General features: G+C 43.4%; 1 protein-coding gene across 1 annotated transcript in view; it reads left to right on the plus strand.

Annotated features, from left to right (window-relative positions):
* The first annotated feature begins 2,219 nt into the window (after positions 1 to 2,219).
* The window catches only part of LMTK2 (lemur tyrosine kinase 2), a 41,435-nt gene continuing 30,460 nt past the window's right edge, over positions 2,220 to 13,194 (plus strand). Inside the window, exon 1 of the mRNA XM_054271177.1 lies at positions 2,220 to 2,373. Within this exon, the coding sequence (XP_054127152.1) occupies positions 2,220 to 2,373 (154 nt within the window). The remainder of the gene's footprint in view (positions 2,374 to 13,194) is intronic.

A 13,194-nucleotide genomic window follows, 5' to 3' on the forward strand; every position in this document is an offset into this window, starting at 1 on the left:
GTGCTGAGATGCAATGAATTGTTTTCAGCAGTGAAATGAGAACACCCTTGCACTGTAGATGTGCTGGAAGGCTACAAAGGAAGGTTTAAACTTCATGTCTGTAGCTGCTATCAATCTCAACATTTTTTCTGTGTAGAATTTGCATGAGGTTGGTGGCAGAACTCAGAAGTAACTCAGACCCAAGGCTCTGCAGGGATCAGGACACAGGATCTGCCTGTGTTACACCACAGGAACATGGTGTTTGTTTGGTGTTGTTTGAATAACCATCACTACAAAGCGTGGCTCTGACCTCAGCTGCAAGGAGCCACACTGTCCCCATGCCATGGTGTCCATGCTCATGGGAGATGGCTATAGAGTGAAGGATAAATTACTAACCTTGATGTTTCCACTGGATATTTACAGCACATACAGAAAAAGACACAGCTTTGTCATCACCAGCCTCAGTATTACAGCAGCAAAGAGCTATTTAAATGGAGATGGTGGCTGTTTGTATATGAAAAAATTATGTCATACATATCATATATTGTACATAACATATCACTAATTTTAAAGGGAAGGGATCACATTTTGCCTGCCATCCATGACATACACATACAACCAGACAAACCATATTCTGGGATTATTTTAGAGAGTAATTCATTATAAATAGGATAATGAATTAGTAATAACTTACTAAAGCAACAAAAAAGATGATTGTATTCAATTTATTATTCAAGTAAAATATTTCCTTTGGAAGGAAAACTAATTAGAATGTTTCAAAAAATATGGGTCATTTGGTAACATAATTAGTGTCTTCAACCAGACAGAAGATAGCAGACTGAGGTTAACACACACACTTGGTAAGAATAGTTTGATTCAAGTATATCCCCATGGTAGAACAAATTCAGAGGGACAGCGGGGATTTAGGTTTGTGTTTTGTCTTCCTGGACACCATGTTCCAAATACTACTTTGAACACAAAACTTTCCTTTCATGTATTCCCGGGGGTGCACTCATTGCACATTTCTCTGGACAATCTGTGCTCCCAAAGTCATTATATAATCTTGACATAATTAGCCTTTTTGTTAAATTATTTGGAAAACGGAAATCAGGTTTGTTAGTCATATGGTATTTCCCTGTTTCCTCACTGCAGAGAGCTCTGATTGCTTAGGATTAACACTTGCATTTACGCTGCTTAGAGCTGACACCTCATTTTCATGTACTCCAAGTTCAGCATAATCACAGACCTAAACGAGAATAATCTTTATTTCTAAACCCCGCTGGTATCAATAATTCAACAAGGTCACCTCCAGCCTTGGAAGCGCTCGGGCTGCAGAGGGAGGGTGGTGTCCCCATCCCAGTGTCCGACCTGGGGCTCATCAGCCCCGCAGAGCAGCAGGAACGGGCCGAGCTCATCCCGAGGGATGGAGCAGGAGTTGTGCTCCCCATGGCTGATCCCGAGGGATGGAGCAGGGGCTGTGCTCCCCATGGCTGATCCCGAGGGATGGAGCAGGGGTTGTGCTCCCCATGGCTGATCCCGAGGGATGGCAGCAGGGGTTCTGTGCTCCGCAGGGCTGATCCCAAGGGATGGCCGGCCTTTGAGATCCCGCAGGACTGATCCCAAGGGCTGCCCGGGCTCTCTGCTCTCGCAGGGCCGGTCCCGGGGCAGTTCTGAGGGGCTCCACGCCCGCCCCGACCCTGAGGGGACACTCAGCCGCCAGGGGGAGCCGCTCCCGCCGCGCCCTCGAGTCCTGCGCGCGGGCTCGGCCAAGCCCCGCCTTCCCCGCCCCGCCCCGCCAGCCGGTTGGCGGAGGGAGACGTCAATCCGAGAGACGCCCCGCCCTCCTCCAACTGCTCCGAGCGCGGCTTGATTGGCAACCGCGCGCCGCTGCTCTCGCGCCGCAGCCTTCCCCCGCCCTAGCTCGTCCTCTGCAGAGCGATTGGCTGATATATTTGTCAATCACGGATTAGCCACTTCCCAACCAGTGGAGCCGCCTCCTGAGCGCGAAGCGCAGTTTGATTGGTGCTTCGGGCTGTCAATCAGCGGCGCGGCCCGCCCCGTCGCGGTCAGGTAGCCCGGAAGATGGCGGCGGCGGCGGCCGGTGGGGCTCTGTGAGAGGAGCGGCGGCGGGGCCGATGCCGCGGAGTCGGGGGGCGGCGGCTGCCGCGAGGGCTCTCCGGAGTCGCTGAGAACTTCGAGCCCCTCGTTCGGCGCCGGGCCTCGGTCCGGGAGCGGACGGCATGCGGCAGCGCGGGGGGCTCGGCGGGAGCGCCGGGCGGCGGGGGGGCGGTGGCCCGCGGCTCCTCGGCCCGCGACACCTGCTCGGGCTCGTCCTTCTGCTGTGGCCGCTCGCGGGGGGCGGCGAGGCGGCTCCGCTGCCGCCAGCAGGTGCAGGTGAGCGCGGGGGAGCGGGGCCGGGGGCGCGGCTCCGCGGCGGGGCCCGGGAGCGGCGGCACTGCGGGTTTCCGAGCCCCCGTCCCTCCCCCGTGCTGCGGGCACGGCTCCGCCGAAGCGTCGGGAAGGGCACGGCGGGCGGATGGGGCTCCCCGGCTGTAGGTCACGGCTGTGCCGCTGGCAGCGGGCGATATCCCGCTGTGGATCGCTCCGAGCCTGACACTGAGCTGCGGGATTGTTCTGTCTGTGTTTACCGCAGACCTTCTGCCCGTAGTGCTGCTGCTTTCACCTGCTCTGAGCTCGGCGGGGTTTTTCTGTTTTCTGCTTCTGCCTGTGAATCACCGGGACTCCCGTTCCTGGGTGGAGGCTCCTCGGGGCAGACGGCACTTTCCTGTTTTCCGGTCAGATTAGTCGGATTCCCCCCCGGCCCCCCCGGGCCCGGCTCTCTAAATAGTCCTGTAGTTCACATTTATTTCTCTCGTATGTCAGGTAACGCTGAGTTCCTTCGATTTCCCTGCTTATTTTCCTGTTTGTCTTAAAGGCACAAACGAAACAATATGTCCTCGCAGTCGTAGGACTGACTGATCAGAGGTTTATTAGGATTCACAGGTGCCAACTATGTGTTTGATTAATTTTTATTGTTGGTGTTTCATTGGAACTTGGAAACATAACATTGTCTTGAGACTGAATTTTGTTAGGGCTGGGTTGGTTACAATGTGTGCTGAGGTTCCCTTTTAGCCGTGAGGAGTTGTACGGCTTAACTAGACAAGATGTTGAGGGAGGAGCAGGAGCAGTGGGGAGGGAAAGATACGAAGCACAAGGATTAGGTAATTTGGCTGCTCTTCCACACCAAGTATCAGAACTGGGAGTGGAACCCATACTTCCTTTATTTTTGGACCTGTGTCTCTTTCCCAGTTTTTCCTTCCCAGAACATTTATGAATTGTTCATAAGTAACTCCCTCCATCAGCTGGCTTTGAGCTCTTTCATGCTTTGTGTAAAAGTGAACTTCTGAAAAAGAAAACTGTCAGTCAAATCTTTATTTCCTTTGATCCTACATGATAATTTTTTTATTTATAAAATACTTGAGGTTTATCCAAATAATATTAATTTGGAAATAATATTAATAAGGGAAGACAGCAGAATCAGTTCTGTATGAAGGATTTTATAATGTCTTTCCTGGGTCTTACTTTCCTTGAAATGCAGTTAATTTTCCTATTTAAAGGGAAATGTCAAATGTCAAATTTTTTTTAATACAATTTTCTCTTTTCTATGAGGACTATGCATGTACCTTACAAAGATGGGGGAACAAAGCATAACTTCCATGGCAGTGGTAAAAAGCTTTATTCTTAAAATGAAGAGCTGATTGGACAAATTGCAGGACATAGTATTAAAGTGTTGTTGTTTGGGTTTTTTAAATTCTATAATTTAACTGCAGTACTGCTAAGAGAAATATTTCTGATGCTGTGATATTGGGCTCATACAACATGAATGAGACCTGTAATTTTATCTGTAGGTTTTGGTTATATTTAGGCCACAGCATGTAAACATGGGATGTTAGCTCAGGTTCAGCCAGCTGTCCAGATGCTGTCATGGGAAACCCAGTGAGCTCCAGGAAATGAAGCTGCTGCTTTCTCCTGTGTCTTTGCCATGTAAGAGACAATGTATTTGAGTTATTTTATTGATGGATATTTAGGATTGAAACTTTAGGGCCTCATTAGGTGCCTTTTCCAGTTTCACTGGCATCACTTCTGCTGGGAGGACTTCCTCCTGCCTGAGATAATGTGTGCCTGGTGTGTTTGAGTGCAACAGGTTCTTAGGCTGCAGCATGTCCTGTATCATCACCTGTGTGAGCAGCAGGAGCTGGGGGAAAGCTACAAGGCTTTTGTTTTTCTTCCTTCCTGTGGATGTCTTCCCAGTGGATGAGAATGAGACTGGTTCAGCTTGAACCTTCTCTGTCATTCTGGGCAGGTTTTAAACCTGTCTGAAGACAAACCTGTGATGTTATTTTGCAGGGTTAGGAGTCATGGGTTGTGTTTAGAAACAATTCAGCCACATTGTGAATGTCTCTCCTGTGTCCCATGACAGGCTGCTTTGATTTCCTCTGCTGGGGCTGGCAGGGGGTGGTGGGCTCCATTCTGGACCTTGGCAGTTCTTGCAGTTGACTGTAACACCTGGTCTGATACACAGAGATTGGAAACTTGAGAAGAATTTAATGGGCTTTTCATAGAATGAATTCTAACTGGTTTCAAAATTACTTTAGAATCCCACAGTTCTTCACCTAGCAAGAATGGCTGCTTCTTTGGCAATAGAGAAACATTTTTATGTGTGTTGCTTGTAATAGGAAAGATGGGATCCACAGAAAAGGGAGGAAAGTGCCTGTAGTTATTGTAAGGAATTTTATAGAATCTTTCATGAAGTATACCTGTAATAAATTCTCCTGTGGGGAGGAAGCTGGAATGCTGGAAGTGGTGATGGGCAGGTTCTAGCAAGACTAGATTGGATTCCTTGAGCAAAACTGCTCCAATTTGTGGGCATGCAGTGGAAGTTTGCCAGCCTGGGTGGCTGGGGAGCTGTCAGGTGCCAGGGCCCTGATGGAGAGGAACGATGCTGCTCTTCTCAAGTGTGGCTTCAAATTGCTTGCATTGACAAGGTGTTCTGTATTTTTTTTTAATCCAACAATAAGGAGAGGAGGTAAAGGAAATCAACTGTTTTCTTCGTAAGGTTCATAGCAATTGTTATAGGAAATATGAAAAACAAGCTGTTGAAGATGCTACTGCCTAAAAATACTTTACCCAACTTAGATTTAATTTATTCTGTGAGTGGAAAAAAAGGATACTGATATGTACTGTGCTAGTTCTGAACTTAGGGTTTGACCTTATCCTGGAGGTAAGAGCTGGGGCAGTTGTGCTGGAAAGGAGTTTCAAGGCTGAGGTGTTGAAGTTGGCTTTCACCTGCAGAGTATTGGGGATTTTCCCCAAGTGCCTCAGCCTAACATGACTCTCAGTCCCAGCTGTGTGGCTGGAGGAAGGACATTTGGGCACTGCTTTCCTGCAGCAAAGTTTAGCAGCCAAACTGCATCACAAACTGCCATGGCTGCTTTACTGTGCTAAAGCTGCACATGTACATTCAGGCTCCCAGTTGTGACTTGGATTTCCATACTTGACCTTAATTCCACTGAGCATCTGAATCAAGTGTGTGTGTAAAGTCAGACAAAGTGTTTTCATCATCTCTGTGCTCTATGAAGTCTTTGCAAATACAAAGAAGAGAGACTCAAAAATACTTTTATTATCCTGTAGAACTTGAATAGGTGGTAACATTTTTAACAGGTGTGCTCAGTTTCACACTTGTGATGACTGCACAGACTGATCAGTTGAGTGAGGAGCTGGAATTGGTGCCTCCATCATTGCTTTTTGAGAGCCTTGGCCTTGGCCAGTTGGGTGTCAGTGGCAGGGAGTCTCTGCTGATGGACTTGGTCATGTAGGATCCAGGAGGAGATTATTAGAATTTGGTATATAATATCCAGAGATGTTCATCTGGAGTATCTAAATATTCATGCAACTGTATGAATCCGAAGTGTCTAAATATTCAGTCAGCTGGCCTCGAGTGACAAGTTAAAACTTTGAGATGAAGTCACATTTTTTTGTTTTTGCATGAAGATGAGCTCTGTAGTACATACATACTCCTGGGAAAATTGTTGCTTTTGGGTTGCCTTGGCTTGATGTTTTACTTGGAGTTCTGTCAGACTGGGGCCAAATTGCAGTTGTGGCCTGTGGTTTGGTACAGTGTAAAATGTCTGTGACTTGCACATAATGAGAAAAGCCATTTTCCAAGTGTATGCAAGTTAGCAACTCGAATCACTGGAAGTTAAGAAAAATCTTGCTTTTACAGTGGGGATTTTAATGGTGGTCTGTGCCTTTCATGGGAATGGTCTATCCTTCCTCCCTTTCAAGCTGAATTTGTTTACTTGGCCCTGTATTTAATTTTATAGTTTCTGTCCCAGGAACTAAATAATCATAGAACTAAACAAATTGAACTGGAAATTTGTCTTTTATCTTTCATTTGTATCTGTGAGGTTGAGGTAAGAAGCCAGCCCTGACTCTGGCCTGCAGGGATGTTCCACGCAGAGCTTTGTTCACAGCCTTGCTTTGCTTTCTCAGCCTGTGGCTGTAAAGTGTCTGGACTTTGCTACAACTAAAGGAGTCCTCATAGCACGAGGTCACTTTCTGAAGCAATTTCTCATGTCTTGAACGCTTGGGTGTATTTAATAATTCCCCAGGTATCATTGCAGCATATTAAGATAGCGATGATCAGAGTGTTTGAAGGTTTGTTGGCACAGCATCAGGTGCTGGGCATTGGTTTGAAAGGGCCCATTGCTGGGTGCTGGTTGGGCCTCTGCATAAAAATAAAAAGATTTTGTGAGACCCACCATTCTGGATAGGTAAATATGATTTGGAGTAATTTTCTGGGTGCTTGCTGTAGTCTGGTTCCAGTCACTGTTCACACACAGTTTATCTGCGTGGGATAAAGGGACCTCAGGCTGTGTAATGCCAGAGCTGCAAAAATCCCAGTTCTGTCTCAGCACTGACACTGCAGCTCTGCAGCAGAAGGACAGCACATCGAGTACTGGAGTCCTCCTTAGGTTTTATTTTGGGGCTGCCTTCCTGTTTGGTCTGGGCACTTAGTGTCTGGAGCTTGATACAGTTCTGGATACAATTTGCAAAAGCTTCAATGCTTTTGTTACTCTCCATGAGCTCTTTGTTTTCATTGTACTGCTGTTATGAAAGCTCTTGAGCCACGTCTAGATACAAGAAACATTTTGTCAGCTTTTATAAGCAGAAATGTACAAAATGTGTCGGGATCGTCCTTTCAGGCTGCATGTGTGCTTTAAGTGCTGTCTGTAGCAAGGTGTTGTGCCATATACAGCTTAGGCAAGGTAGTGGTGGGAAGCACATTGTCAGGAAATTGTCTTCTGAGTGATTTTCAGTATGAAATGCTGTACAAAGTAACACCTTGTCCAACACTGCTGCACTTACAAAAGTTTTCTTCCTTATAAGAAAACATCTCTGTAGTGACTTAACAGTGACATGACTCTTCTGGGACTACCACTGCAGCGTGGTATGAAAGATGTGTAGAAAATAGTGACAGGAGATTTTTTTAGTGCTGACTTTTAAGCTTTCAGCCTGTAGAGCAGATCCAGTTCTCCAAAATCAATCACTTTCTTGATGGCCTCTTCTGCCCAGGGATCCTTTAGCAATGAATAGGGATGAGAAATAGATCTAATAAGCTCTTTTTACAAAATGCTGCTGCTTCCTTTCTCTCCTGCATTTCTTAACTCGGCTCTACTTGGAGTTGGAAAGGCATCAGCTATAAAATCAAGATTCTGGAAAATCCCATCTCATGAAAGTTGCATTTATGGATTTCTTTCCTGTGAACTGAAATTAGTCTCTTCAAAGGCATTGTATCTTAATGGCTTGTGTTGCTGTCACATGGTAGGAGAAAGAGATACTGTCCTTTTGGTTTCCATGCTGCAGATAATGCTTTTCTGGTGCTTGGAGGAACCATGATGTGTGATCATCTCATGCTACTTTGAATTATTATGGTCTATCCTGTGTTAAAAAAACCCCAAACTGCAACTCCCATGCCTCACTGTATAGCAGATGAAAAAAAAAAAGTACTTGAGAAGGAATTGTCAAAACCATCATCTAGCAGTACAGAATAAAGTGTGCTCAGCAGAATTTTGTGAGTGTATGTACATGTATGTACATACATGCAGTTAAGAGTCAGTGATACATTTGCAAGAGGATAATGCTACCCAGATTTTCCAGAAACACTGCCATGAAGGCATAAGGCACATAATTATTTAACATGGATATTTTTTGCCTTGTCTTAAGATGCCTTTGTGCAAACATGAGATTCTAGCACTGAAACTTCAAACAGATTTCACTCTGTAAACACTTGAAGTAGCAGCCTATATTTAGTGCTTATTAAAATTGAGCAGTGTGCTGTTATGTGAGTAATTCTCTGACATTACTGGGAAGACTTGTAGGATAATAGAATAAGGTCAGTAATGTAAAACTAATCCCAGCTCAGAGTTGTGCTGGTTACTGACTGTTCAGCCAATATGCAGGCCAGGACAGGTGCTCAGGAGCAGGAGGAGCAGAGCAGTGCTGTTCTGGGATGCTGTGCTCCAGGAGAGTCCAGCATTGCCCTGGATATTCTTGCCTTAGGATATGGAGCATGTGCCACCCTAACACACTCAGTGGATTTAAGCACATGTAGAAGAAACTCATCTGAACCACATTGTAAAAGCATTTAGGGGAACATGGGATGAAGTAGTTAGAAAAGAATATTGGCTTATACTGCAGGATATACTCCTGTTCTTTTTAAGGACAAAAGGACAGAAATAATTTGCCAAGAATTCTTGACGTAGAATTACACATCCAATTGTGATATGAAGTAGCTAAGATTTCTTCTTGAAAATATTGTAACTTGTTGCATAGGACAGTGATATTTCAGGGTCATGTGTCCACAAAACACACATTTAACTGTGCAACTGGCTTTTGGCAGTGTAGAAGTATATCCAGAACTCAGGATAGGTTGGAGGAGTGTCAGAGGCGTTTTTATTGTTTCATGGGGAACACTCTGTAAGGAATGGCCTTGTTGCTGTCTTTGTTACTCTTTTTTCTGATGGTTAATTGTTGTAAAGAAGAAAAGCTGCTGGCTTTTCAGGAGAATTGTCTCTGCATGTGCCTTGGCCTTTCATCCCACCCACCTGCCCCATGAGGGTCCTAGTGGAGCTCCAGGGTAAGGGAGGGATTGTAATGGACAAATTGAGTAGAGGGATGAAATGTCTCAATTTCTGTCTAGAGGAATATGGGAACAGACTTGCATTTGACTTGATTTTTTCCCCACACTACTGCTGAAGTCTTGTCATTGTACTTGTATCTTTCCAAGTGCCAGACTTTGATTTGAGCCATGTGGCACAATTCAGGTTTAGCCAGGAAATTGTTTTATTGACAAGCTGTTGGTTACGGCTTCTTGTTTTCAGAGAGGAAGCGCAATTGTGCACAAGTAACTTGGATAGCTGTAGCTATAAGTCCCTAAGAGTTTTTTTTCCCTTGAGACTATATCTAGAAGTAGAATTTTTCATAGAGGGAAGAATAAAATCAGGTGATCAAGTGCTTTTGCAAAAGGGTACATAATAGTGAAGGTTACTTTTATTAGTAGTGCATTAGACATTTGCATTATCCAGTGTAAGGGTGGCAATAATGTCATGAGAAGACAGACTTTTGAACAACTCTTCAGTTAATGATATTTTCAACAGTTTGTTCTAGGTTATTGTTGTAAGATAGTAAACATTTGTGCTTTAGTTGAGTGTCTTAAGTACTGAGAATCTGAATGCTGAAAATTTCAGGTCGAGACTGAGAAATGTTAAAGGTCCTTTAGCAGTGTTGTGTGTCTGTTCTTAGGGATTTGCTCAATGAAGGAGCATTCCAGTCTCTTCCTAAAATATTTTGGGCATTTGGAACAATTTCAGATTTCACTGAGGTGCTGCCATTGTGCTGAGGACAGCAAGCCAGTGAAGATTTCTGAGATCTTGGGAATGTTTCTTCCTGTAGTACTGGTACTGTACTGGTAATGGCCATTCAAAGCCAAGGGCTGATTGGAATTTGGAGTGTCTTTCTCACACTAAAATTCTCTTCATTTTCTTTTCAAAAGAATGTCTGAAATGCAAATACCACTCCTTCAAAACTTCTGTTTGCTTGTGTTGTATCTCAGCTGAAGGTTGGTGATTTGAATGCCCTTCTAATGTGTTTTAAAGCCCATTGTCCTATAGCATTGCACAACTGAATAATGGTACTGCACCCATTTCTTCTGAAACTTAATCTTGAAAATGATGCTTTTTTTGGCTCAGTTGTTAAATGGAGCATAGCAGGAAAAAATTGAGATTACAGGAATGTGGTAACGAATGGAATGTGCTTGAGTTTGGTTGGGGTTTTTTTTGTTGTGAAATGGAGGAGTTGCAGTGTCTGTTGTGCTTTACCTTGTCATACAAATCAGGCATTACACAATAGATGTGTCTAAAATAATTTTGAATAGAGGTTTGGCTTAGTATTCTGCCTGTTACCTGCAGGCCATCTGAATTTATAAGCCTGGTTCTGTCTGTATGGTTTTGTGCTTATTAGTAGCAAACCTCTGAAGACTTCAGGGTGTAAATAAATGCAGGAGAAACTCTTTATGAGGGAAAGATAATGATCTGCATCTGACTTGTGGAGAGCTGGGTAGGAGTTGATAGCACTTTCCCACTTAATTGCTGGTGTAGAACAGAACGACAGCATTATTTAGGAAAGTTGGGATAGCTTTTAAAATCACATTTGTCAAAACCACTATAAATTAGGGTGATATTACACTTTTAAATGTGGTTACTTTAATATTTGTTAAAAGCAGAGTAAGTAAACTGACAAAGTTTATGAAAGATGCCCTGGATTCAGCTAGGGAACAGAATTAGATTTGGTCATTCATTAGTATTTTAAAGACTGTGCTGTTCTGACTTGGTGTCATAAAGCAGCATCTTAGTTCATGATCATATAATTTGAGTGTGTCCAAGAGACAGTTTAAGTGACTGCTGTCATGCTGGATTAGTGCTGGAAATAGTTCTAGCTATTAGTGCCAGTTATATAGCTGCTCTTGAAAGGAAATGGGCTCTTGCTTATGCAGTGGGACTGTTGTTGCATAGCAACTACTGTGCTGAAAGCTTAAAATCAGATGCTCCCTTGAAGTTCACAGTGCCCCAATAATGCTTAATTTATCTGTGCCTGACGCTGCCTTTGTGGCAGTGGGGAACGCCTTTGTGAGGGCACTGCTCATGTCTGCCATGTGCATTTACTGCTCTTTCTCCCTGTGCTTAGAACTCTAGAATCATGCATTTTTTAGCCCAGTTTTCTGAAGGTGGAGACCTTAATAATGTGATTACTCACATTGAACCAAAATCAAGAGTTCAGGCATCCTGGCCTTTCATAATCTGTAGAAGAAAGGCAAGCCCAGCATCCCTCATGTGTGGGCAGCTGGTCCTGTGTTGTCCTGAGTGGAGGCTGTTGTTTGACAATAACAATAGATGGAATATTTGGCTAGTTGTCACACTCATTACTTGTAATTAATGATACCAAAGGATGCCATAGGTGGATGACATGAGGTAATTGAGTATTGGAGGCAGACTGGGAATTGGGATAGAGAAGGGAAACAATCATTAAAGAAGAACCTGGGTTTGCTTAGGTGTTGCATTTGGTGGTTGGAGAACTGGCTTGTGAAGAATGGAGATGTAAAAGAAAGTCAGGAAGGTATAGGGAATCCTGACCTTTGTATGAAAATAACATTTTCTAGCCCTTGAAACGTTGTAATAAACACTGCTGGGTGTGTTCTCAGGTCTGTACTTGATCCTGAGAATGCCAGCACAGTTCATCATCTCTGTTTCCTCAGTGAGCCTCTTGGTGTGCTTGCCTGTGTGCAGCCTTTGACTTCTCATGTGCTGTGCTCAAATTTAGGCTTTAGTGAAGAACTTGCTTAGGAAATGGCGTCTTTCAGAGGTGCTGAGGAATGAGCTTCAGTAGCTGCTAATTAAATATCTGCCTCAGCCAGGGCTTTCACTCATTTATGATACTGTGTGTACTTCTAAAAAGTGGGTAAATAACATAAATACATTTATTTAATCCTGTATAGCTTTGAAAGAACACCTGATTTTTCTGTGCTGATAATTCAGGACCATCCAGGTGCCATTTTGGGATGGAACATGTGCTGGCACAGCTTTGTGAAGCATTGTGTTGTGCTCACCTTGCAGTAACACGCAGTGACGCAGCTGCGTCATCTCCTGCTTATTTTAATACAGGGCTGATATAATCCAGGCCTCTTCCTCTGCCTTAAGTGGTTTGGATGTAGCAAAGCAAACCAGTCTAGACTGTTTGTATTAGCTGACTGGAAGCCTTTTACTGTTGGCATGTTAGAGAGAGTATTTTTTAATCTGTTTTGTGGTTCCTTTCCTAAAGAACAGATTCTCACTTCTGGGTGGATATTAAGATGCCTGAAGTTGTTACTGTATAGGGTTACAGGAAATATGGCAGGGTTTTAAACTACTGTGCTAAGTAAATCTATTAACTTCTCCAGAATATGTGATATTAAGAGTCATAACTTCTGCAATAATTATGAATTTAAGTGTTTATTGGAGTTTATCCAGGTTTATATTAAAGTTATTTCAATTTACAGTGTTTTTTAACAGGTTTTTTAATTTAGGAAAATTCCTGTGTGATGACTTTATAAAATGGTCCCCTGCATTCATTAGAATGGATTTCTTGCTGGTTGCTTTTTTCAGTCAGGACCATAAAATAAATTTCATTGCTTCATACTTCCACAATTTACAAACAAAAGGGTGTATTAAACATCTTCTAGTTCCAAGTCATTTTACTAAACTCCAGTGAATTAATCATTGGATGGAAATAGTTGAAAAATGCAAATGAGGTTATACTGCAGCAGATTTTCAGCACTTTGTCACAAAGACCAGTTCCAATACTTAATCAGTAACTTCTGTCACTGAATATGTATTCATGCAAGCTATTAAAATAGCTTCACTTAAAATAAATTTTAGCCCAATTACAGGTTGCTATAATTTAATACTTAACTTTACATTAATTTTTAAAAAAACCCTGCAAATTAAAAATATTACTTATTAATTACTATGTAAGAAACTTCAAAGTTTATCCAAACAGAGATGGGTTCTGTAATTCTTAGTAAATGGCTTTTACTTGTGTGAATCATCAGGAATGCTGTTC

This window comes from Melozone crissalis, unplaced genomic scaffold, assembly GCF_028551555.1.
Source record: "Melozone crissalis strain CALT ecotype California unplaced genomic scaffold, PUWL_Pcris_2 ptg000012l_1, whole genome shotgun sequence".
Taxonomy (NCBI): domain Eukaryota; kingdom Metazoa; phylum Chordata; class Aves; order Passeriformes; family Passerellidae; genus Melozone; species Melozone crissalis.